We start from the raw sequence: 25,559 nt of genomic DNA, 5'->3' as shown, positions 1-25,559 counted from the left end.
AGCCCACACTGACCCTGAACTTATAGCCCTTCTTCCTCAGCCTGCTGAGTACTGGTCTTACAGGCCTATGCTATTGTGTTGGGGTCTTGGAATTTTCATGCTGTTGTCTGTGGAAAGATAAATCATGCTGTTGTGTCTGTTCTGTGTCTTACATGTCTCCAGGTGGCACTGGTGTTCCCCAACAATGACCCTGCTGCTTTCATGGTGGCCTTCTATGGTTGCCTTTTGGCTGAAGTTGTTCCTGTCCCCATTGAAGTGCCACTCACAAGAAAGGTAAAGAACTCATTGTTCATTAAACCCTATTAGAGGGAAGTGATAGGCTCAGTGGCAGTTTAATATGCTGGGTGAGAATATGCTGGCTACAATTTTGTAAATGGATTTTTATCTTTGCTGTGCAAGTGCAGTGACATGTAATTGCTGTCTCTAAGGCTCAGAACAGATTTTCATCAATTTCATCTATTAAGGGAACAGTTATTCACACACACAGCATGTCTCTCTCACCTGCAGGTGTGAGACCTCTCAGAGATGAAGCTTAAGTTTATTTGTCAGCACAGCATGGAACTGTCTTTTCTTGATCTGTTTTCTCATTCCTTAGTATCATTACATAGAAAGTCAGATACATGATAGCACTCATTGACTTGTCTTGATTATGGGTGGTGGTCCTTGACTTGTATTCAGTTGTCTTAATATTGTCAAGTTCTAAGTTCACCTCTGATTGGTCATATCTTACTCTCTAATTAAAATGACTAAACTTGCTATTATCTTTATTGTGTATTCTTACTGTAGGACTAATAAGAAGCTATATTGTATACACTGCTCACCAGCATAATTGGCGGTCCCTAATATGATTTGTTGCCTGCAGCAACCAGGGCTGTAGAAGCTCTGGTGTAAGTGTAGGAATCTCTCTCTACACCATTTCCCAGGATCACTGTAGTTGTTTTCAGCACCACTAATAGTTTGCAGGGTTTACTTTTCTTCATAGTTTTGTCCTCACCTGTTACTATTCACCTGTTTCATAAAAAGCTATTCCTATAGATATGAAATAATCTCACTGTGATTTAAATTTGCATTTCCCTAAGAGTGCAGCTGAACTTTCTTTCCTGTCCTGTGCCTGTAGAACATAGGAGCCTGTTGCCCTGTGCAGTTTTCTTAATTTTACCTTACTGTTCTTACTTGGGAACAATTGGAAGTGGAATAAGACAAGTGTATGAGTAGGTAATAAAGTATGTGAAGCCTAATTCTTGCATCTCCCTGTTCAACATCCACTAGAGTTGCCGTAAAGGCCTTATTGAACACTCCTTGTTCTCAATCCTAAAAATTGTTTAATGCCGAAGTAACAACTTCCCTTATTTTTTTTTCTCTAATTCTGGCAGTGAAAGGAAACATCTAGGCATTTTTACCAAGAAGTTAGTGATCCAACTTATAGTTTGAATAGGACAGGGAAGGGGGACAAGAGAAAACCAACCTACAATCTTGTCAGTGGGACTTCAATTGTCATTGTACATCTGAAAAATGACTGTCACTATCTCATGGTGTCTGAACCTGTATGTGTTTCTGTCAGCCAAGTGAGTTTGCGAACCTGAAAAGTAAGTTAGGCCAAGATGTCCTTGAGGAGCAAAGGTTATCCACAGGTGTGATGATGTGGGTACAAAGTGATAGCTACTGCACAGACCCAGCCAGGCTGGCAGAATGAAGAATCTGACTGTGTATGTGCCAGTGATGACAGAATGAAACAGCCTGTTCTTGCCTGGCATACAGCATATTCTTTTATGTTGAGTTCCTTGGATATAAACATTTTCTATGAGTATGCACTTGTACAGTGAGGATAATTGATGAGGTCAGCATGGTCAAAAATTTGTAATTATTAACACTGCATGATCTACACATGAGGATGCTTTTTCTTATCTCTGGCATTGTGTATGCTTGAAGGTTACCATTATAAACACAGCTAAAAAGAAATTGATAGACCTTTGATAGACCTACCTTAGACAAAAATTTGATACGATGACATGAAGAGTTACTGCCACAGAGGCCACACACAAGCGATTTCTAAACAGTGACATTATCAGTTAGCCTTTTCTATGTTGAAGAAATTTTTGGAAATAATAGAAATATTTGAATTCAGATTTGGTGTAGCTTTTATTAAATGGGAAAAGTTACGAACTTTGATCATAAAGGGAGTGATCATCTGCTGCCCTTAGTGTTACAGAACTATGATAGATGGAGTTGTGGTGACACAAGCCTGCCTCTTCTCTCCTCTGAATGTGGTATGTCTACATATCTGCTCTTACCTGGGAAAGAAACTACCTGTCAGAGCCAAGCTTATTTTTAGGTGCAAAGTCCTTGGTGGATGATGTCAAGGTCAGAGTGTGTATCTGGGAGGATTTATCTCATTTCACATCCTGAGATGTGATGACCATTTCTCTGGCTTGGACTCTCATCCAGGCAGATGGAGGCAGATACCTTTCCAGGGACCTTGTAGACTACAGGAAGCCATTGCTGCTATGTGGATTTGTAGCTGTTTATCCTGTTCTTGGGTCAGGAGGAGAGACTGTAAGGACCACAAACTTCTTCTTTGCCCTTTGTTTTGATACAATCTGATGCATCACTTCATCCCATCATCTTGCTTGAATGTTGGATGTAGACGGTTGTAGATGAAGCTGTCTCTAGTGTGTGTTTGGTGTTACCTGAGGGGTAGTCTTTATCTGAAGCTTATGTCTAGCCCCTGGAGAGGTACTTTGTAAAATAGGAGGTACAATTAGAGACATTTAATACTGAGGTCAGTCTTGAAATCTCATATGACTTTCACTTTTCCATTGCAGGGCTGTTCTTCTCCTCCTCATGCCATTCTCCTCTCCCACTTCTCATGCTTCTGCTCTTTTAAAATTTCTCTCAGTACTGGGGATTGAACACCCCAGGCATTTATACATATCTAGCATATGCTCTTTCAACTCAATTATGTTCCTAGCTTTTAGGGGTCTATTTATGTATTTGAGTTTATTGTTTGGGGTAGGGGAATGTTGGACTCCAGGCTTTAGGCCCAAGGTCAGAGTGTCATATGCTCTTATCTATATGTATGCTGCAGGTAGCTGTGTGTAACTCTGATCCCAGTCACTCCCCACTGGGAGACAGCTGTGGTGTTGGCTTCACTCAGCAAGTCATTCATATGCTTGAGAAGCAGCCAGCTTCCTGCTGCTAAAACCTACCTCTTCTGCGGGCCTCACCTCACCAGAAGAATAATGTTTGATCTTGACTTTACTTGAAAACAGTATTGCAACATTAAAAGGCCCCACAAAAATGTCTCCAAAATAGGAACTGATCCCATATAGTGAAGTCCACATCACTTCTTTCATTGCAGGGTTGTGTTAATTATGCAATTAGCTTGTTGGCTGTTGCTCCCTAAAAAAAATCCATGTAAGGTGACTCTAGATTTTAAATCTATATTAGGAAAAATATAATCCAAACACTTAGCAGACAGCAGTTTTGAAATGTTAATGCTGATGAATACCAAACACTCTGCTTTGCCCAGTGATTTCTTGGGACAGGCAGGAGAGTCAACAAGCCAGACTTCTGAAGGTTGTTCATCGGGTCAAGCTGGATGTAGCCTCAACTCTCCTATACCATGATATGTTTTTAGTTCTAGAAATGCTGGATACTCTGAGACTCTGATTTTTTTCAAACCAACAGCATAGAAGAGCTGATGGGAGAGCAGTGAATCTAGGTGACTAGGCTGCTTATCATCTGTCTTCATGAGAAGCAAGCTTAGGTATAGGGACAGTAAAACTCACACTGAGAGGCAGCTACTGAGGCTGTTGCAGCCAGGGACAGCCCCATCTGTGACATCTGCTGAAAGGTGACATTTAGTCCTGGCAGCTTGGTTCCTTTCTAAGCTTTCTGTCTCCAGAGTTATTGCCCTGGAACCATAGCCCATTTTAGTGTGTGATGGTTACTCCATTGAGATGTGATGTTTGCAACATGGAAAAGGTGATCCTGGTTGTCATTACTCTGGATGAAGATTCCTCTTGGTTCTATAACCTACTAGGTGTGACATCTCTATAACCAGTCTTGGAGTGTGTCAAAATCAGGTTGCTAGATGTTCATGTTATACATAATTTCTCTCCATAGTAATGAAACCTTAGGATCATTGTCTTTGTTTTTTATTTAAAAAATTTTATAGAATATAAATCCCCTCCCATATTATCCCCTCCCATATTATCCCCTCCCATAACCCCTCTCAAATCCTCTCAACCTTCCTACCCACACAACTTGTTTTTTATGTGTGAACACACACTTATGAGCTCTCTTGCGCTCTCTCTCTCTCTCTCTCTCTCTCTCTCTCTCACTCTCTCACACACACACACACACACACACACACACACACACACAGTTGGGGGGAGAAGGGTATTGGGGAGGGCAGTTCATTTCCATGCAACCCTAGATGATAAGGCAGTGCTTAGGCTAGGAGTACAATTTTGTCTTAGATTCTTGTTGTTTGAGACAGGGTTTCTGTATGTAGCCCTGGCTATCCTGGAACTCACTCTGTGGACCAGGCTGGCCTCAAACTCATAGAGATCTGCCTGCCTCTGCCTCATGAGTCCTGGGATTAAAGGCATATGCTACCACTGCTAGACTCGTCTTACATTCTGATCTCTTTCCTTGATAACCTTTCAGGATGCAGGGAGCCAGCAGATAGGTTTCTTGCTTGGAAGCTGTGGAGTAACTGTTGCCTTGACTAGTGATGCCTGTCACAAAGGACTTCCAAAAAGCCCAACAGGAGAGATCCCACAGTTCAAAGGTATGCCACAGAATCCCTGAGATTTGCTTCCCCTTGCAATCTTTTATTCTGTAGACTGGCTCTTCACTTGTGGAAGAATGTCTTGTTGAGTCTAGAACAGAACTTTTCTGGCATGTCAACATTTCTGATAATATGTATAGCTCATAACCTATGGGGTGACATGATGTGGCTGGTGGTGTCTTGAACACTCTTTTGATGATACTGTCTTCAGTTTAACATATGGGAATGCCAGAGATTCCATGTAGGCTAAAGTGGTATTTGAAAGCAAGCTCTGTAATCAGAGAGAATGAAATTCTACAGACCTATTTGCTAGGCCCTGTTTACTTAAAAGGAATTTATGATTTACTTCTAAGGTTGGCCAAAGCTGCTATGGTTTGTCACAGAATCAAAACACCTCTCTAAACCTCCTCGGGACTGGTTTCCACACATCAAAGATGCAAATAATGACACAGCTTATATTGAGGTAAGATGGATATCATCCTTCCCCAGGGTTTGGATGTGTATACTGGAAAAAGGTGTACACTTCTCATTACACTAGTTCTAGTGTAGAGAGACTCACAGTATCTCAGATAACTAGAAGCTATTGAGTAGGGACCAGAAATGTGTCAAATCTCTTTCCATACTTTTTGTCTCATTTCAGTATAAGACGTGTAAAGATGGAAGTGTTCTTGGAGTGACTGTGACGAGGATAGCACTGCTGACACACTGCCAGGCACTCACACAGGCCTGCGGCTATACAGAAGGTGTGGATGGCCCTGAGACTCCCTTGGATCTGGGTTTTTGGAGATGCCCCACTGACCAGGGATGCCTGATGGCAAGCCAGCTTGTGTGGTTCCTACTGGTACTCATCAAAGTAGCATTCTGTTTGTGCCCAATTCCATCCATCAGTTTGTGAACTTGAAGTAGTTGAATTAGCATGTCAACTTGAACTGGTGTTACAGAGACACAGGGACTGCAGTGGAAAGTCTGAAATGAGAATGCTGGCAATGGTTGGCTCTACCATCCTTCTAGATAATGCATTCTTACTGTGTCCTCATATGACATTTTCCATGTGTACACCTATGGAGCCCTGCCCATGTCCTCATTTAATATTTATTATATTCTTGAAGGCTCAGCCCCATAAGAGGTGTTAAAACTTTACCAGTGAGTTTGAAGATGTGTGGTTCCTCTCACAGTTGGCACACATGTGCTAGTCCCCACCAGCATGTGAATCTTTAGAAGCTCTTTCTCTTTAAGTGTCATGTTGTAGTCCACTCTTTACTATTGAATAAGAAGTTTTGAGAATAGGTTTTCAAGCTTTACTGGTGTGTTTTCTCTGGTTATGAGAAGCAGAGGTAGAGTGCATGGCAGTAACCATGATAATAGGGTTGAGTGGACACAGAGAAGGAAGAGCTAAAGCAACCCCTCCAAGAGCCTTTGGCTTATTGCTCCAACTGCCTTTACGGGGAAGGCATAGTCACAGCAGACAACTCTACACTGAAATCAGTTTCTGAGACCTAAAGAAGCAAGTAATGGTCCCTAAACCTACTTCTAAGTGACTTTCCTTTTCCTCTCTGTTCATTTGATCTTCCCATTCTTGTCCTTTTAAAGAATAATTTGTCTGTTAGACATCCTCTATTAATGGTTATACTGTTTAACACTTAAAGACACATGTCCTCTAATCTCTGCTATTCTTTTTGTTGAAACATAGTCACTTGTGTCTCCTGACCTGCATGCTTTGAAGTTCCATGGCTGTCATCCTTTATATATCAGAAGCAAATATAAACACATACAAATATAAAATTTCTCTACTTTAAATTTATAAAAAGTAATCTAGGATATTTTCTTTAAATATCTGTATTTCAAATTAGTCTATCTGGTCTACCTCCATATTTTAGTCTCTGATAGGTGAGCAGGCAATAGAATGTTTGAGCCTTTGGTAAATATTGCCAGAAGGAATGAGGAGACCATAAGACCTAGCATTGGTAAATGCCCAAGACACTGAGAAGTGACTGGGAGCCTGTGTACAAGTGACTGAAGTGCCCACTGAATCAATTTGATTAGAACAAGGTCAAATGAAGATCTAAAATCCTCGATGCAGGCTGTCCAGCATCATTGCCTTGGTCTTTGGAAATAATTTTCAACAACATATTTTACACCTTTCCCCCTGTTCTTTCCCCTTTGGAATTCTCATTGACCATGCTGCTTCAATATTACACCATCCCTATCTTGAGGAATCTCACCTCCTTTATTATCCTACCTCTACCACTATTAAATAGTTCTAATATGACAAAACAAGCCTATGAATTGCCAAAATCTCTTCCCCCTCCATGTTTCCCTGTTATGAAAACTAGGTCACATGTGGGAGAAATTAAAAGAAAGCCCCAGGAAGGCGAAACATAAATAGGATGGTAATACTTTGTTTGGGGATATGTTGTTATGAGACAGCGTTTTAGAAGTCTCACTGTATGCCCAAGCTGGCTTTGAATTAGCTGTGTAGCCAAGCCTTGTGATCATCCTCATTCAGCCTCTCAAGTGCTGTCATCACAGGCCTGCACTACCATGTCTGATAATAGGAAGATATTTTTCAGTGGTGGTTTGTGGGCAGCAATTGCTGTTCACTAACATGCCCAAATATTATCCTGAAAACACTCTCTAGCCTGGCCAGCACTGCTTAGTCATCTGTAAATGACTGTAAAATTTCTGTAAAGACAGAGTAATATAATATTCTTCTAAGATCCAGGATGGCCCCTCAGGTGATGGATTTTCCGTACAATTTCACTCATGCTGCTCTATCATGTCAAGTAAAACTGTGATTTTTTTTTTTCTTATACAGCTGAAACAATTGTGAATGTTCTAGACTTCAAAAAGGATGTGGGGCTCTGGCATGGCATACTGACAGTAAGTAAGCCCTCTTCATGCTTCAAAGTATCATTATGCAAGTGTGTCCACCTTCTGCAAAGTCTCTTCTCACGTTGTAAACAAAGAAATCTTGTGTTAGGAGTTATTTTGTCCACTCAGCCAGCTTACTGCCACAGTACAGTAAAGACAGCTGGTCTCAAAAAAAACTGTCTTGAATCTTGGACCCATATATTGAGGTAACAGCTACAAGAATGGCATTTTTAAGGTCCATTCAAATCTTGTGAGCTTTGAAGATTTCCTGCTGATGTTACCAGTGCCTTATCTGCCAAGATCACTTTCCCATTCTCTACAGAATGTTCTTACTGGTTTTCTAAGAGTTGGGAGATTTGCTATTAGGTTATTTACAAGGGAAAAAAAAAAGATTTTAGACTTGTCCTTAAAATGAAAGTTTATCATGCATTTTGGACAGATGTTCATCTTATTATTATCAGTGCCACTTGCAAAATAATGACTGAGCTGGCTATGGGTACTTTAGGAGAGAAATGACCTTAGATTTTGAAGGTGTTGTTGGCGCTTAGAGAGAGAGAGAGAGAGAAGGAAGGAAGGAAGGAAGGAAGGAAGGGAAGGGAAGGGAAGGGAGGGAGGGAGGGAGGGAGGGAGGGAGGGAGGAAGAGGAAAGAAAGAAAGAAAGAAAGAAAGAAAGAAAGAAAGAAAGAAAGAAAGAAAGAAAGAGAAAAAACACATGCTTGGGATTCCCCATCTATCTCACATGGGGCAGTTTTAACTGACTTGTTTATTTTCTTAGTAGTTTCTTATGCCTATACATCATTTATTTTCTGTAGTAGAAAACTGCAGTAATTTTTACGTAAATGGTGAGAATAATATAAATATTGCAGTTTACTTTTTGTTGGTGAGCCAGATCTATTAGTATGATCCATTAACATAAAGGTGTCTTATAAATAGTACAGTAAGGCTTACTTCTAACATCTGGATGCTTTTATATGTGGAGATACAGAAAAATAGTTCAGAATGTTGGCATTGCTGGTATGTGCTATTGCAGAGTGAATAACACAGGTTTGGGGTTATAGAATTAAGAAAACTGTTGCAGCTAAGACTCTAGTGAGTGTACAAGACCCTTTTTTCAGTGCTGAAAATTAAATCCAGGGCTTTTTTAATCTTAGAAAAATGCTTCCATTGAGCTACAGCCTAGATATTTTGTTTTTTGGTTGGTTGGTTGGTTGGTTGGTTGGTTGGGTTTTTTTGAGACAGGGTTTCTCTGTGTAACAACCCTAGCTGTCCTGGAACTCTTTTTGTAGACTAGACTGGCCTTGAACTCATAGAGATCCTCCAGCTTCTTCCTCCCAAGTGCTGGTATGTGCTACCACACAAGGCAGGGTTTTCTTTTTGAGAGAGTCTCAGCTAAGTTATCTAGATAGGACTTGAATGTGGAATTATCCTGCCTCAACCTCCCAAGTAGCTGGGGGGCCTAGCTATCTATTAATAGAGTCAAATGGGAATAGTCTTACCTGTTGTGTTTGGCCTAAGAATGATGGGCTTGGTATTGAGTAAGCACATAGCTGGTCTGTTTTTGTGATGCATGTGGTTCCATTGTTACATCCTCAAGAATGGAAATGGTTACTATTACAGTTAGTACCTCTAGTGCACATGCCATGGTTCTGATTATGCATTGTCTTCTGTGTCCCTGCTTCCCAGCGCCCTCAGACAGTATCACCAATTCTGCTCAAGTGGCTCATTTGTTGACCACACACTTTAATTCTGTTGTTCTACATCCCTGTCTGCAGTACCTGGCAATTTGTGAGTCTCTTTTGTTGACTTCTCCTAAAGCCAGATTATTGAACACATTGTAGCATATGCTTTGTCTCATCCTGGCGGTGCTTTGGTAGTGCTTAAGCTCTTCCTCAGAACTCAATGGGAAGAAACTCCCAAAGAAGCTGAGTTTGCATAGGTTCTGTGGAGACCTCATTCCTGTTGGGGGATTATATGGTGGTCTTTTTGTTTTCATTTGGAGCTTCTCCCTTTGAAGCCGTGATTCCCCAGTGCACAGAAGCCAAACCAAAGCACTGACTTGATGTTTAGTCTGTAGTACTTCCTAGGGCTGTGCTGCAAATCAATATATCTGCAAGGCATGTGAGTCTTAATCACAACGTTTGTGCATTGGCCATTTTTATAGTCAACTTTCATCATCCACTTTAAGGAACTGTCTAAGAGTCTCAATCTATGATGGCAAGGCTGGATGAAGAATGTGGTTCTGAGACCTTTCCAAAGTTGCTTGTTCATAGTCTGTTAACTAGCAACATTAATTTTGGAGATGGCTTATACACTTCTTTGAAAAGGAATCAGACTAAGAATAAAAAACTGTAAAGCTAAGTGTTATATATTTGTTTGTAATTGGCAATTACATGTGTAAGTAATCCTGTGTGACTTTCAGTATATGTAATATTTGTTAAGATGAGAGCAGCGTAATTGGTGTCAGGATATGTATCATTGTTATTCCAGAAACATTCAGAATTTTTCTAGTAGTTACTCTGAAATTATTAATCTTGTCCACCTTTGTTATCCTACTGTGCTATAGAAAATTAAAGGTTACATTTCTTGGTAATTTGACTAAGATTAAGTGTAGAATATTAGAGGATAATCTTCCCATCTAGCTGTATCTTGTGTGCATTTACCACCTCTTATTCCATTCTAACTCCCATTTCAAACTTCTAATAACACTACTGTATTTACCTCTTCTTTGAGATCACCATTTTAGCTTCCATATACAAATGACACCATGCAGTATTTTGTCTTCCTATGCCTGACTGATTAACATAATGTCCTCTGGTTATATTCCTATTGCAACACATGATAGAGTTCCATTCTTATATCCTCAAAATATTCCACTGTGTATATGTATCACATTTTCTACCCATTCCTCCATTGATAGATACCTAGTTAAGTTTGTATCATGGCTGTTTGAGACAGTGCTACAGTGAGCTCATGAGTGTGATGTCTCTTCAACATACTGATTTCAGTTCCTCTGTAAATATGCCCAGTAGTGATCCTGATAGATCACATTGTAGTTGTCTTGTTATTATTGTTTCTATTTGGTTTTTCACTATGGCTGTACTAATGTATATTCCCACCAAGTTTCTTTAAGATTTCCCTTTCTCTGTGTATTTACTAGCATTTTTGTTTGTCTGTCTTTTTTCTTCCCTCCCTCTCTCCCGTTTCTTTCTTTCTTTCTTTCTTTCTTTCTTTCTTTCTTTCTTTCTCTCTCTCTCTCTCTCTCTCTCTCTCTTTCTTTTTTGTAATAGCCATTTTGAAAGGGGTAATAACTAATTTAGTTTTGACTTCCATTTCTCTGGTTTGCTGTGATGAGCATTTTTTCATAAATATCTTAGGTATTTATGTATCCTCTTCTTATTTGGGGTATATATGGTGTGTTGTGCTTTGTGTATGTGCCTGTGTCTTATCTGTGTGTGTGGTACATGTACTTGTTAGTGTAGATGTATATAAGCCAAAGTTAAATATCTGGTACCTTTATCTTTTTGAGACAGGATCTTCTCTTTCTGAAGCTGAAGCTCATTGATTAGATTAGGATGACTAACCAGTGAGCTTCAAGGATTTCCCTGTCTGTGCCTCTTCACTCCCCCAAGTGTTGGAGTTAAGACACATAACACCATGTACAGCTTTTTCATGGGTACCAGAGGATCAGAATTTAAGTTCTCATGCTTGCCTGGCAGGCAGGTCACCAACTGAGCTATTTCCCCAACGCTGTGCATTGCTTTTGAAAAATGTCTTTTGAGGTTCTTTTTAATACAAGATTTTAATGAGAAAAGGATTTGGTGCTTAAATTGTTTGACTTGATCAGGAGTAGTTGAGGAGTAGAGAAGATGAGATAATCTCCAAGAGGTCCCTTTGTCTAAAAGGATTGTACCTAAGTATACCTTAATAATATTGAGCCTCACTTGAGTTAGCTATCTGCTTGTCTCCCAAAAACTCCTCTTAAGTTTGTCAACTCATCCTTGAGGTGCTCATGTTAATTCTTCTACCTGCTGAGCCGTGTCTTACTTGTTTTCCCTACATCAGAACAGCGAAGCCCCTCCTCTCATAACCCAACCTCTCTTCTTTTTCATTTTCTTTTTCCAACCTCTTTTCTTACCTCTTGTGTTCATCATTGGTTTCAGAGTGTCATGAACATGATGCACGTCATCAGCATCCCGTACTCGCTGATGAAGGTAAACCCCCTCTCCTGGATCCAGAAGGTCTGCCAGTACAAAGGTTGGTCTCTCCTGGGCCTGTGGGTGATTTGGTGACAAGATAATTCACCATTCCCCATGAATTGCAACTACCTGTCTTTTTTAGCTTCACACAGTCTGGTAGTGACATATCAACTTCTATTTTCCTTTGTAGCAAAAGTGGCTTGTGTGAAATCAAGAGACATGCACTGGGCACTTGTAGCACATAGAGATCAAAGAGATGTCAACCTGTCCTCCCTTCGCATGTTAATAGTGGCTGATGGAGCAAATCCCTGTAAGTGAAGTATCAATTGTAGATTCCAAGATGGGCAAGCCTCAGAGTTCCTTGTTTTCCACATGTTGTTCTTGTCACTTTGATGTTTTTGTTGTTGTTGTTTTCCTAATCTATGTCTTAGTTGAGATGATCTTAAAATAGCCAAGCAGTATTCTTCTTGAAGACCAGGATAACAGAGTGGTTAAGGACAAGGTGTCTACAGGCTGCAGGCCTAGAATCAGAAGAAACATCTTGGTTCTATAGATATAGTTCCTTTTTGAATTTTGTTTTCTCAACTCTACAGTAGTATCCAGAGCATAATGCTTGAGGATTAAAAGAGTCAATTCTTAGGTATAGTTCTTTGGCAAAGAATAAAAGCTTAGGAAATACTGTTTTATGGTCTACTATAGTTGTATTAATCAGCATTAAGCTTGCTCTTAATTGATTAAGATGCTTTATTTATTTATTTTTTATTGATTTTTCAAGACAGGGTTTCTCTGTGTAACAGTTTTGGCTGTTCTGGAACTCATTCTGTAGACCAGGCTGGCCTTGAACTCACAGAGATCCATCCACCTGTCTCTGCCTTCCAGGTGCTGGGATTAAAGGCATGCACCCCTCCCCATCCCAGCTAAGCTTTCATTTTTAATAAAACTTTATTATAAAATACTTTAATAAAAACTCAGATATAATAAGTTAGCATTTCTATAAAACATTCTCTAAATGCCTTGAAATAGCTTGTTTTTGTGAAACAGGTCTATAAAGTCAGAAGTCATGTGTCAGAATTGAACTGAATGAAAGACTGTTTCTCACCTCATCTGTAAACTGTGCTTAGCTGTATTTCTAAATTAAAGCAGGCTATGCTTTCTTAGTGCCTGATGGGTGAAAGTGAACTTAGAAACAGATATAAACTTGGTTTATAAGTGATTCCTTCACTTCTAAAGTAATTGGATTAAACTATGCACTAATTAAATAATTTTAATATACATTACCATAGTGCATCTTGCATAAAACAAAGTAAATTTGTATTTGAAAGTCAGCTATTTCATGGCTTCTTAACAATTAATGCAAATTCATCTAAGAGACTTATTTTTTGTTTAGGTTGACACATTTTTCTGGGATTTCCATACTGAAGGTGGTAGACCAGGTTTCAGGAAAGTTAATAAAATGAATTCATTAGTCAGCAAAAAATTCTTTAGTCTTATGTATAGAAGTTGCAGTTTTTGAATTTTTTTAAACATTTTTTTCAAGACAGGGTTTCTCTGTGTAGCTTTGGCACCTTTCCTAGAACTCACTCTGTAGACCAAGCTGGCCTTAAACTCAGAGATCCACCTGCCTCTGCCTCCTGAGTGCTGGGATTAAAGTCATGGGCCACCACCGCCCAGCTGAATTCTTTTTCCAAAGGCTTACCAATAGAATCTTTCAGTGTAACATAAATAATAAATTGTAGTTAATGTTTTGTTTCTCCATGATGCCTTATTCTGTTTATGTCCAAATCCTAACTTTAAAATTATTTTGCTATTATTGAATAATTTTAAGTCAACCACAGTGTTACATTTATCTAACCATTGTTCCTCTTTCCCTCCAGGGTCTATATCTTCTTGTGATGCGTTTCTCAATGTCTTCCAGAGTAAAGGCCTTCGCCAGGAGGTCATCTGTCCCTGTGCCAGTTCACCAGAGGCCCTCACTGTGGCAATCCGGAGGTACTGGGTGATGTCAGTTATAGTATACAGCTATCCTAATGGAGCACCTGAAAGGGGGAAGTCATGGTAGTTAGTGCTTGGTGTGAGCATAGGAATAGTCTTCAAGTTTTCCATGGTTGAGTTTCTTTCTTACAGGTAAGAATGGATTCTCTTGAATTTTCTAGATTGCTTAGTTAGAGAAATATTTCTGGTTTTCTCCAGTTTCATTGACTTTCCCAAGTTGTTAGAACTCTGTATAAGAAATATGTGGGACCCACATTATTTTCAGGTTGCAGTACTCAATTTTCATTGGCTTATATAAATCTCTGGTTTTTAATTTAGGGGGTGGAATGAAGTAAATGTTGAACCATGATTCTAGATATGTGGTTTCCTTTTTATCTCTACTTTTTGACCCATAGAAAACTGTACTTTAAGAAACTTAGCCAGATATATAGAAGCATACACCTTTGATCCCAGCAGGTGGGAGGGAGAGGCAGCTGGATTTCTGTGAGTTCAAGGCCTACCTGGTCTACATAGTGGGTTTCAGGCCAGCTAGGCATCATATAGTAAGATCTGTTGCAAAAAAAGAAAGGAAAGAAAGAAAAAGAAGCCCTAGTTTTCTGAGCTTTTGAGCAACATGGTGGCACATCAGGAGCTCTGAGGACTATGATAACCAGCTATCTCACAGCCTGACCATTAAGTATTCTGAGATGCTTTGCCTGGGAACAACGTTACTCACTATTGGTCATAAGTCACTCCAGTTTGCTTCAGAACAGTACAGTACAGGGGAGGGGAAGTAGTTATGGAGCTGTAAAATTTATTCTACTCCAGTTAGAAAAGCCCATCCCTGTAAAAGGATATAAGGAAGAATCACCTGATCAGCATCATCAGTAATTGGAGCTGGTTGTCAATCCCCACTTCACCCTCTCACTTATCAATACTAACATAAAGAAGTTATGTTAGTTTAAAACCTGTTATTTTTCATTGTTTTTGGGCTTACCTCTTAAGTCGCTTTTTTATTCCATATAATGGATATGTTCTTCATTATGAGAAGAGGTAACATTGAGAACTCAATGTTCAAAAGTAGAAGCTGTGCTTTATTTCAGTAGAAGAGAGTATGTTCTATCCCTAATTAAATTCAGTGGGCCATACACATGTGAAAACCAAAGTCATGAAAGTAGCAGGGGAACTTGTTTGTAAGAGGCTCAGCTTGTGTGGGAAGATGAAGGGAGGGTAATGGGAGGATGAAAACAACCAAAACACATTACACATGTTTGAAATTGTCGAAGAATTTTTTTAAATTAAAAATAGAGCCTCCTAAAAATACTGATCTGAAGAGTATTGTAGCTTGAGTTTTCTCCAGTCCCACTTGGGCCCACAGCTGCTCAGACCCAAGTAAACACACAAGAGACTTATATTACTTATAAACTGTATGGCCGTGATAGGGTTCTTGCTATCCAGTTCTTATATCTTAAATTAACCCATTTCTGTTAATCTATAAGTTGCCATGTGGCTTGTGGCTTACCGGTACTTTACATCTTACTTCTCATGGCGGCGTCAGCTGGCAGCTTCTCCTGACTCAGACTTCCACTTCCCAGAATTCTCCTCCCTGCTTATCCTGCCTATACTATACTTCCTGCCTGGCTACTGGCCAATCAGTGTTTTATTTATCAGTCAACCAGAGCAACACATTCACAGCATACAGAAAGACATCCCCTGCAGAGTATATTAGCTACTTTTCTTCTTGCTATAATGAAATATTTGACAAAAGCAACTTAGACAAGGAAGGTCTCGTTTTTGTCTCACAGATTGAAGATACAGTTCATGGGGCAGGGAAGGCGTCATAGCAAGACTGTGTGAGGCAACAGTTTACATTGCATCAATAGTCAAGAGGCTGAGAAAGATGAATGCTGGTGTTCAGCTAGCTTTGTCCTTTTTGTTCAATTGGAAACCAGGTCCATTAGATGATACCACTTTCATTCAGAATGTATCTTCTCTCCGCAGTTAAACCTTTCTGCAAATACCATTACATATGCCCCTAAGAGGTTTATTTCTTAGGTAATTCCACTTCCCGTAAAGTTGACAATTAAATTTACCCATTACAGATAATTTCCATAGGTAAGAAAACCTGTGATGTTCTTAGATTTTTGTTGTATTATTAACCAGATTTTAGGCCTAAGAAAATGTAATTTTCCAATGTATGAGCTACTTTTAATCTTGTCAAACTAGAAATTATGACTGTCAAATCTTTAAATGGATGATGAAACATGTTAATGGCAAGAGTCTTGCTAGTTTCCATCCTTTAGAAATATTATACTGTAGGTGCTCTCTGAAGAACCTGACATTTGTGTTTGAACTTGAAATGTGAAACACACTTAGGGTTGTATAGCACAGGAGATTTATCCAAATGATCCTCTTCCAAGATCAGTTTTTAAATGTGTTTGATGTGTGCTCCTAAGAGTAGATATCAAGAAGATGGAGCATCAAGTTTGGTAGGGGCCAAGGGTCTAGAGTCTTAAGTTTGAGTTCAGCCTTACTGATGCTTGGCCACATAACCGTCACCAAAGCACTTGTAGGACCTTAGTTTATTCCATAAAAAGTGAGAAAATTGGATACAATAACCTCTAAATTGTCTTGTGTATAAATGTTTAAGATTTTACAATGCTGTTAAATAGAAACACAGCCACTAAAAGAGTCACAAATGTGATCCACATATAGATTTGACTGGGTAATTTGCTCTTCCCAAAAATGTGTTCTTTTTTTCGGGGAGGGGGGGTTGAGACAGGGTTTCTCTGTGTAGCTTTGTGCCTTTCCTGGAACTCACTTGGTAGCACAGGCTGGCCTCGAAGTCACAGAGATCCTCCTGGCTCTGCCTCCCGAGTGCTGGGATTAAAGGTGTGCGCCACCACTGCCCGGCCAAAAATGTGTTCTTGATGGTGAGGTTTTCATTGTAGGTCTTGGATGTTATAAAAGATCACACACACACACACACACACACACACACACACACACACACACACACACAAAGGAAGGATCTAGGTTCATTAGTTTCAAAGGACACTGTTCATTTTCATTACCATTTTTTAAGTGGTGTTAACTGAGCAGAAGATGGAATATGTGATATGGTCATTGGGGCTAATTTAATTGTTGCTGTTGGTTTTGTTTTCTTGAAGCACAGAGTATTGATATGTTGAACTTGGACCCTGTTTTATTCTCTGTTCCATTGCTGTGAAGAGACACCATGACCAACGCAACTCTTATAAAAGAATGTATTAACTGGGGGCTTGCTTACAGTTTCAGAGATTTAGTCCATTATCATTAATGTGAAAAGCATGGCAGCATACAGTCAGGCATGGTGCTGGGGCAATAGCTAAGAGCTACATTCTGATCTGTAGGCAGCATACAGAGAGACAATGGTTCTGGCATGTGCTCTTTGAAACCTCAAAGCCAACCCCCACTGACATACCTCCTTCAACAAGGCCACACCTCCTAGTCCTTCTTGCATAGTGCCACTCCTTGATGAGCAAGCATTCAAACATATAAACCTATGGGGGCCATTCCTATTCAAACCACCACAGAACCTTCCTGCCTTAGCCTCACAACTATCAGGATTACAAGCATTTGTTACCATGACTGGTTACCTTGTCAGAATTTTTGTCAAATGATTTCACTGACAAATTCTCATGTAGACTTTTTTTTCCTCCCCAAATTTAAAGACTATAGGTCAAAAAAAGAAAGGTTTGTTATTTTGAGGGCCAAAATATCTCTGTATTATCCTGAATTATTTTCAGTAAGAATATTTTATAAGCGTTAAGAATTCTATTTATTCGCCTGGTGGCGGTGGCGCACACCTTTAATCCCAGCACTCTGGAGTCAGAGCCAGGCAAATCTCTGTGAATTCAAGGCCAGCCTGGTCTACAGAGCAAGATCCAGGAAAGGCACCAAAACTACACAGAGAAACCCTGTCTCAAAAAACGAAAACAAACAAACAAACAAACAAACAAGCAAAAAAACCACTATTAATTCACTTTTATATCCTTGCATTCAACCCTTGCTGTTTGACATCTCTGACACAAGCTAGTGTATGTTCTCTTGGACTCTGTTACTCATACTTGTAGCTGTAGTTACTACAGTACTGCCCTAAACATGGCATGCTAGAGTCCTTTTGTGCAAGCTAATGTGACTGAGATTGTTACCACAAGATATTACAGGAGCTGGAAACAATTTCTATGAGATCTGTAGGTTTCAAATATCTATAGAAAAGAAGAAAATATCTGGAAAGATATAAGGGGCTAGGGGAATGGCTTAGTAAAGTGCTTAGTATATATGCATGAGGACTGAGTTCAATCCCCACTATCTATGCTTTGAAAGTGGGAGTGGAACCCGGCAATGGTGGCACACGCCTTTAATCCCAGTACTCGGGAGGCAGAGCCAGGTAGATCTCTGTGAGTTCAAGGCCAGCCTGGGCTACAGAGTGAGTTCTAGGGAAGGCGCAAAGCTACACAGGGAAACACTGTCTCGAAAAAAAAAAAAAAAAGAAAAGAAAAGAAAGAAAGTGGGAGTGGGTGCTGGGCACACAATGCACACCTATAATTGTAGCATTGGGAAGCAGAGACAGAGGAAGATCTATAGGTGGGATTTATTGGTCAGCCAATTCAGACAAACGGTTGAGCTCCAGGTTCAATGAAAAGATCCTGTCTCAAAACATAAGGTGGAGAGTAATTTAGGAAGACACCACATATCAATCTCTGACCTCCATGTGTACACACACACGTATGTAGACATATATAAATCCAAAAGAAAAACATTATAACACTAAGTAGATGCTGTAACATCTTTAGTTTATCCTCATTTTCCATGAAGCACATCACTATGTGTTCTCTGGAAACAGAGTAGAATATGAGACCAAATTCTGTATTCAGTGAATAAGTATGTTCATGAAGTAATAAGTGCAACTATTTTCTATGGGTTTACAACACAATTTTTTTTTCTTAGTTATCTCAACTGGTAGGAAATAATGCATTTCTTGACAATTCAATTCCTGCCTACAATCAGGGTCTAACTTGGTTCCACTGAAAATCTAAGTGATCTAATCTCTAGAAATTACTTTACTTTCTTCTTTTAAGTTTTGACTAAGTGAGAAAAGAAAAACAGAGGACCTTGCTGTGTCTGTCCTTCCCTGAAGCTGGTTCCATTTCTCTTCCAGTGTCGGGGGACTACCTCTGCCTCATGGTGCCATCTTCCCTTTGTTAAGTAGAAAGCAAAATAGTATGCTTCTTCTCTGATGGTCCCATTTCTCTTTATGTCTCTGGAAGACAGTATTCCAGGGCTAGGGATACTTCAGTCCTTTAGGTTTGCCTGACTGAGTTTAGTTCATCTGTACCAAGTCCTTTCCCAGTTCCTTTAAACAGTCTGGAAGCCAGTAGAGGAATGGGGGTTGTATATTGGCCCTGGTGTAGCAAATAAGATCCTTCTATACCTGTGCCCTCTGCAAAATTTCCATAACAATCCACATGAAGGACACCAAAAAAGAGACATTCTATTTTTAAGAGCATTTGAATAAGAAAAATAGCATAGATCTGACAGAAAACTATAGAATACTAAGAACTTGATTCCTTTTTCTACCCATACCTCTTTATTCACACACACACACACACACACACACATATTTTCCATAAATGAACTGCATCTCTATTTCTGTGGGTTGGCAACCACAGACAAGACTATCACTTCTTTGGTGAGTATAGGTGCCATTAGAAAAAGTACCAAACAATCTGCTCTATATTTCCCTTTCTTCCTCATATATGATAAAAGATAGGGGCATGACACATAGTTGATTTAGCATCTAAAAGGGGACATAATGACCCAGACCCTGTTACTTTCTGAGTCCTTATTCCAGGCACACCTGCATTCTGCCACTGAAGCATATTCACAGGGAGTGATAACATGGCATATATAAAGGCCAGGAATGCTAATAACAAGTAGGATACCCCCTAGGAAGACAAGCCCATGAACATTAACCATTGCATGATTTGTTTAGTTCTGCTATATATGTAAAGCTACTGTGGGGAATGTTGAGGAAAGGAAGAAGAGATGGACCCACAGTTTTTTCCATGGATAATACAAGGAAAAAGAAGCTTTTGACTCATGCACAGAAAACTAAACTGTTCACTGTTACATATACAAAGCATCTTAAAGAAATTGTTGATATTGGAATGACCTCCATGTATAACCTGAAGCCAAGAGGGGTACTTTATTGGAATTGTGTACTGAAGGTGATGAACCAAGTTAACGAAAACTAAAGAAACAGTGCATAAAACTGGGAAGGGGAAGTTCTTAACCTTGTTCAGATAGGGTATGTCAATATTCCAGTGTGCCCATGCCACTTAAAGCCATGATATTCTGGAAACAAGTAGAGATCTATCACTACAAACAAAGTTGAGGGTTCTGTAAATATTCATCAGGATGATTGTACAAATTTTTAAGAAAAGGCACAGCATAGCAAGGTGTGATCCATACCCATATTAGCATATATTTAAAAGCTAAGAAGGATCACTTGAACCCAAGAGTTGAAGACAAGCCTGGGGAACATAGACCATTAGTTCCCCCAAAGAGATTGCATCAAGATTTCAAACATCTGTGGTGAAAATATATCTTCTGAACCCAAAGCAGTATAAACATTTACTGACAAATTTAGCAAGGTCATTGTTGATGAAATGGAATGCCAGAACTAGTGTGTAATGCTAGTGTAACATGGAAGTTACACTGTAACATCCCAGAGAGACACTGAGTACAGCTGGCAAGACAGTCCCTATAAGGATAAAGGATGCTCATAAGGAATAATTGTGTGGGGTCATTAAAAAGTCATCCCAAAAAACCTGGTATATTTGTTTTAAAGCAGTGGTTCTCAACCTATGGGTCACAACCCCTTTATGGGTCTAGTGACTTGTTCACAGGATTGCATATCAGGTATCCTGCATATCAAATATTTACATTACAATTCTTAATAGTAGCAGAATCGCAATTATGAAGTAGCAATAATTTTATGATTGGAGGTCACCACACACGAGGAACTATACTAAAGGGTCACAGCATTAGGGAGGTTGAGAACCACTGTTCTAAAGGACAGAAGTTTTTACTATTGACTGCCATGAATTGCCAAGGATGTAGTTCCTAATTGGTTTCAAAAACATTTCATCCTGACAGTGGCTGCTCAGGGCAGTGAGGATGGACTGGGTGACAGCTGCAAGGTTGTTATTCCTAGATGGCTATTCTGTTTACCCTCCTAATGAAATGTGCATTAGAAAAGTGTTCTTGTCACATGCTTCTATGAGTCTACCCATCTGACCAGGATATTGTAGATGGATAGTCAGTATAAAGCCACTGTCTTGAACAGGATATTAAGCAGCAGTGATCAGCGGCATGGGTATGGAAGGTGTTCAGAAGGATAGGGTGTCATCTGTGAATTTGCAGTGTTTGGAAGACAAAGACAAAAGGCAGATGTGCATGTTGGCATAAACTATTGGCCTAGGACTGTTTTGTGATAATAGTGAACAAGGTGGTTTATTGATGGAGTCCATATGTCAAGTGGTGTGAGGTGGAGGATGCCTGAGCTCCTTCTACAAAACATACACATCTTTAGAATCCAACTGGAGGAAGTGAATGTTGAACTTTTTCCACATTAATAATGAGGCTCCAGTTAGTCATTCACTGAATATGGTAGAAGAGGTGATCATAGTAATAGTGGTAGAGATAACACTTGTAAGAATCGACAATGGCATGGTGAGAAGGTAGGATGAACTTAATTAAAGACTGGAACAGCAATCATTTGTGACTACACAAGACATCTATTAGTTTATGGAATTGGAGATCTCTATGAAAAGATCCTTGTTCATGAGACCAATGGCTCTGGATGAAACATTTTAAGCATTCATCTGGCAGATGTCTTCTTGTCCATGGAGAAGACTCCTGCTGCTTTACTGCTGCTTCTGATGCTTGTCAACATACAATGTGTGGCCACTTTCTTATGAAAATAATAGCATCACAGGTGGAGATTGATGGTTGCTACTGTTTGCTGCTGACAGGTGCTACAGGAATTATGGGGATGGCACTAGGCAGCTTGGTTATGCTGACACACTACTTTTTCTGTGTAATAATGGTGTGCCCTATTTTGCAGTGCTAAATATGTAACATGTGAGAATATTACTGCCCATTGGTACCACATAAATTGGGAGAGAGGAATGATGGTGATGCCAAACAACCACAGATCATCCAAATGGGTGATTGAAATGATGACACCTGTTTTTCTCCAAACTCAATGTATGCCCACTATTTTTCATATAGTTCTAAAATACATGTAAAATTATCTTTGGGCTATATGAATAGTATATGCAATATGAGTGAATTTTGTGCTTATACATGTTTCCCATCCACAAAATATTGTGCATATTCAAAAATTTCAAAAATCAAGACAGCAGCCAGAATTCAGAGCATTTCTTATTCCAAACATTTTGGGTCAGAGATACTCAACTTGCAATTCACATGTAGACATTTTTTTTTACTTGCTTTTTGGTGGTATTGAGAACTAAACCTAGGATCTCACATGCTTGACAAGCATTCCACCATCTTAGGACATTCCCAACCTTGAAAAGAAAGGATTTTAAATGTTTTATCCTCGTGAAGCATTCACAAGTACAAGTGATGCTCTATCTCTATCTTTGTGGACTTAAGAATTATAAATGCATGTAACCAGATTTGAAACAGAGTGTTTCTTTTACATTTTAATCTTCTTTATTATGACACAGGTTTCACTATGCAGTTCTCCCTGGATTCAAACTCACTGTGTAGCCCAGACTGACTTTGAACTCCAAAGGCTGAGGTAGGAGGATCCTAAGTGCTAGGATTACAGGTGTGTGCCACCACGTCTGACAAAATAGTCTTTCTTCAACTCATCCTAAAAGCCCTTAAAATGAAGCAGCAAGCTTTGAGTAGTGTTAGAAATTATAGTACAGTTTCTGAATCTAACATTTTATTTTTAAATACTACCTGAATAATTTTTGGATGACTGATTTGTGTCCCAGAGGCTGCCTCTGGTTCTTTGAAGAAATACCTCTGTCTGTGGCTCCAAGGAAGAGCAACTAAGAGAATCAGTGAAGGGAGATGCCTTAATTGGTAATGTGCTTGCTATGTAAACATGATGATCTGAGTTTGGGTCCCCACCAGCCATATGAAAATCTAGGTGCAGTGTACATGTCTTCATCCCAGTGCTGGAGAGTTGGAGACAGACAAATTCTGGGCTTGCTGGCTAGTCAGTCTAGTAAAATTGGTGAGCTGCAGGTCCAATGAGAGACTCTGAGAAAAATAAGGTAGAGTAATTGAGAAAGACAGCCAATGTTAGTCAACCCCTGATCTCCATGCTCAGAACAAGAATCAGAGATCCCTGTCTCTAAGGGGTCTACTGAGTTCCCACAGTGCCAAGTCTGTACAAAGATTGTCACTTTACTGTGCTGTGCTAGAACTCACATTGTTTTACATTGGATACATGTCTTGTGTGCTTTTGAAAAATTAAGCCTGTATATAATTTAATTTACCTTAGCTAATATTTTTGGTAGATATTTTCAAAGCCACAGCTCTTACAAACAGAGATAATCTTTCCAAAAATAAGATATAGTATCTAGCATCTGAAAAAACTTAGGATAAGCTGGAGCTGTGGGGTGGTAAGTCAATACAGTCACAGTCAAGTCTGGCTTACATTCTGGTTGATGATTGGTAACGAGTTCAGCCAGATTGAATTCTGCTAGAGACTGTGAGTCTCCGCTCAGTGACATTGACAGTTGACTTGTTGCTAAGTTATACATAATACATTTTCTAGGCAACATAGTCTGCTAAACTCATGGAACAAATAGAAAGGTTTTGTGTGATTTCTTATAGGTACTAGAATAGGAATGTCCAACAAACAGGCTTTAGATATAATGACAAAAAAATAATAACTTGGTAACTAATCACTACTGAGAGGTTTGCCATTTTATATATAAATGTAATTCAGTTTGGATTTGCCAGTGAAATTGCTGTTAGTTCCTGTTGCTTACCACATCTTCTGTGATACATCTAAGTATCTGTCAGCTTTTCTGGAAGACTGTTTCATAGAAATTCATAATGGATTAAAACTGGACAGAAATTTAATTTTTGTTCCATGGATTAAACCTGTTTTAGGAAGCTCTAAAAACTACCATTACCATAAAATTGAAGAAGAGGCTCACGTGCAGAAGTTTCACTAAGAAATCTTTTGTCTATTTAACAAAATCATAGCTTTAGCAGCTTCCACTAAAAATGACTGCTCCATAGGCCTGGTGAGATAATCAGTGGGTAAAGTGATTGCTGCATAAGCATGTAGACCTAAGTTCAGAATCCTGACACCCACATAAAAACTGACATGATGGTGCACATCCATAACCCCAGAGCTGGAAAGGCAGAGAAAGGGGAATGCTGAGGCTTGTTAACTAGCCAGTCTAGCTGAATTGGCAAGCTGTTAGGGCACCTGTACACATCTTAAATCCACAGAGAATGAATTGAAGTAGTTCTGGCAATGCAGTTGAACTATGTTCCCACAACATGGATAAACGATCAAAGGTTAACTGGAAAATTATTCAGAAAGGCAAATACTGTAGGAAAACTTTGATGAATGGGAGAAACACTCATTTGGATAAATTTAAATATATCTTATATTCAACTTCAAACTATTACAGGCCCTGCATCTACCACTAGGAGTCCCACAGGTAGATGAAGCTACACAACTGTCACACGTATGCAGAGAGCCTAGGTCAGTTCCATGCAGGCTCCCTAGCTCTCAGTCCAGAGTCTGTGAGCTCCTATGAGACCAGGTTATTTGTTTCTGTGGGTTCCCTTGTGATGACCTTAACCTACCTGGCCCATGCAGTCCTCCCTCCCTCTCTTAAACAGGATTCTTTGAGCTCAGCCCAGTGCTTGGCTGTGGATCTCTCCATCTGTTTCTATCAGTAACTGGGTAAAGGCTCTCTAATGACAATTGGGGTAGTTACCAATCTGATTACAGGAGATGGCCAGTTCACGCTACCTGCTACCTATCTATTATTGCTAGGAGTCTTAGCTGGGGTCATCCTTGTAGATTTGTGGGAGTTTCCCTTATACCAGGTTTCTACCTGACTCCAAAATGCAACCCCCTATCAAAACATCTTTCATTACTCTTCCCCTTCCACCCACCCTCCCCAACCTAGTCCCTCATGTTCCCATCCCTGATGGCTCCAAGTCTACCCAGGAGATCTCTTCTGTTTCCCCTTCCCAGGGAAATTTATGTGTCCCCATCCCCCTTTGGGCTCTCCATGTTACCTAGCCTCTCTGGAGCTGTGAATTGTAGCATGGTTATGCTTTACTTTACAGGTAATATCCACTTATGAGTGAGTACATATGTTTGTCTTTCTGGGCCTGGGTTACCTCACTCACGATTTTTTTCTAGTTCCATCCATTGGCCTGCAAATTTCATGATGTCATTTTTTTTTAACAGCTGAGTAATACTCCACTGTGTAAATGTACCACATTTTCGTTATCCATTCTTTGGTTGAGGGGCATCTAGGTTGTTTCTAGGTTCTGACTACTACGAATAACGCTGCTATGAACATAGTTGAGTAAGTGTCCTTGTGGTATGATTGAGCATCCTTTGTGTTTATACCCAAGATTGGTAGAGCTGGGTCTTG

At 39.6% G+C, this 25,559-nt stretch overlaps 1 protein-coding gene across 1 annotated transcript in view; it reads left to right on the top strand.

Moving 5' to 3' along the window:
- The window catches only part of Dip2c (disco interacting protein 2 homolog C), a 198,359-nt gene that overhangs the window by 63,569 nt on the left and 109,231 nt on the right, over window positions 1-25,559 (top strand). Inside the window, exons 11-18 of the mRNA XM_036188870.1 lie at window positions 163-273; window positions 4,672-4,795; window positions 5,149-5,258; window positions 5,436-5,538; window positions 7,611-7,675; window positions 11,827-11,920; window positions 12,053-12,172; window positions 13,737-13,851. Coding sequence (XP_036044763.1) covers window positions 163-273; window positions 4,672-4,795; window positions 5,149-5,258; window positions 5,436-5,538; window positions 7,611-7,675; window positions 11,827-11,920; window positions 12,053-12,172; window positions 13,737-13,851 — 842 coding nt within the window. The remainder of the gene's footprint in view (window positions 1-162; window positions 274-4,671; window positions 4,796-5,148; window positions 5,259-5,435; window positions 5,539-7,610; window positions 7,676-11,826; window positions 11,921-12,052; window positions 12,173-13,736; window positions 13,852-25,559) is intronic.

The sequence above is a fragment of the Onychomys torridus genome, chromosome 5 (assembly GCF_903995425.1).
Source record: "Onychomys torridus chromosome 5, mOncTor1.1, whole genome shotgun sequence".
NCBI lineage: Eukaryota > Metazoa > Chordata > Mammalia > Rodentia > Cricetidae > Onychomys > Onychomys torridus.
This window is presented reverse-complemented; position numbering and strand designations above follow the sequence as displayed.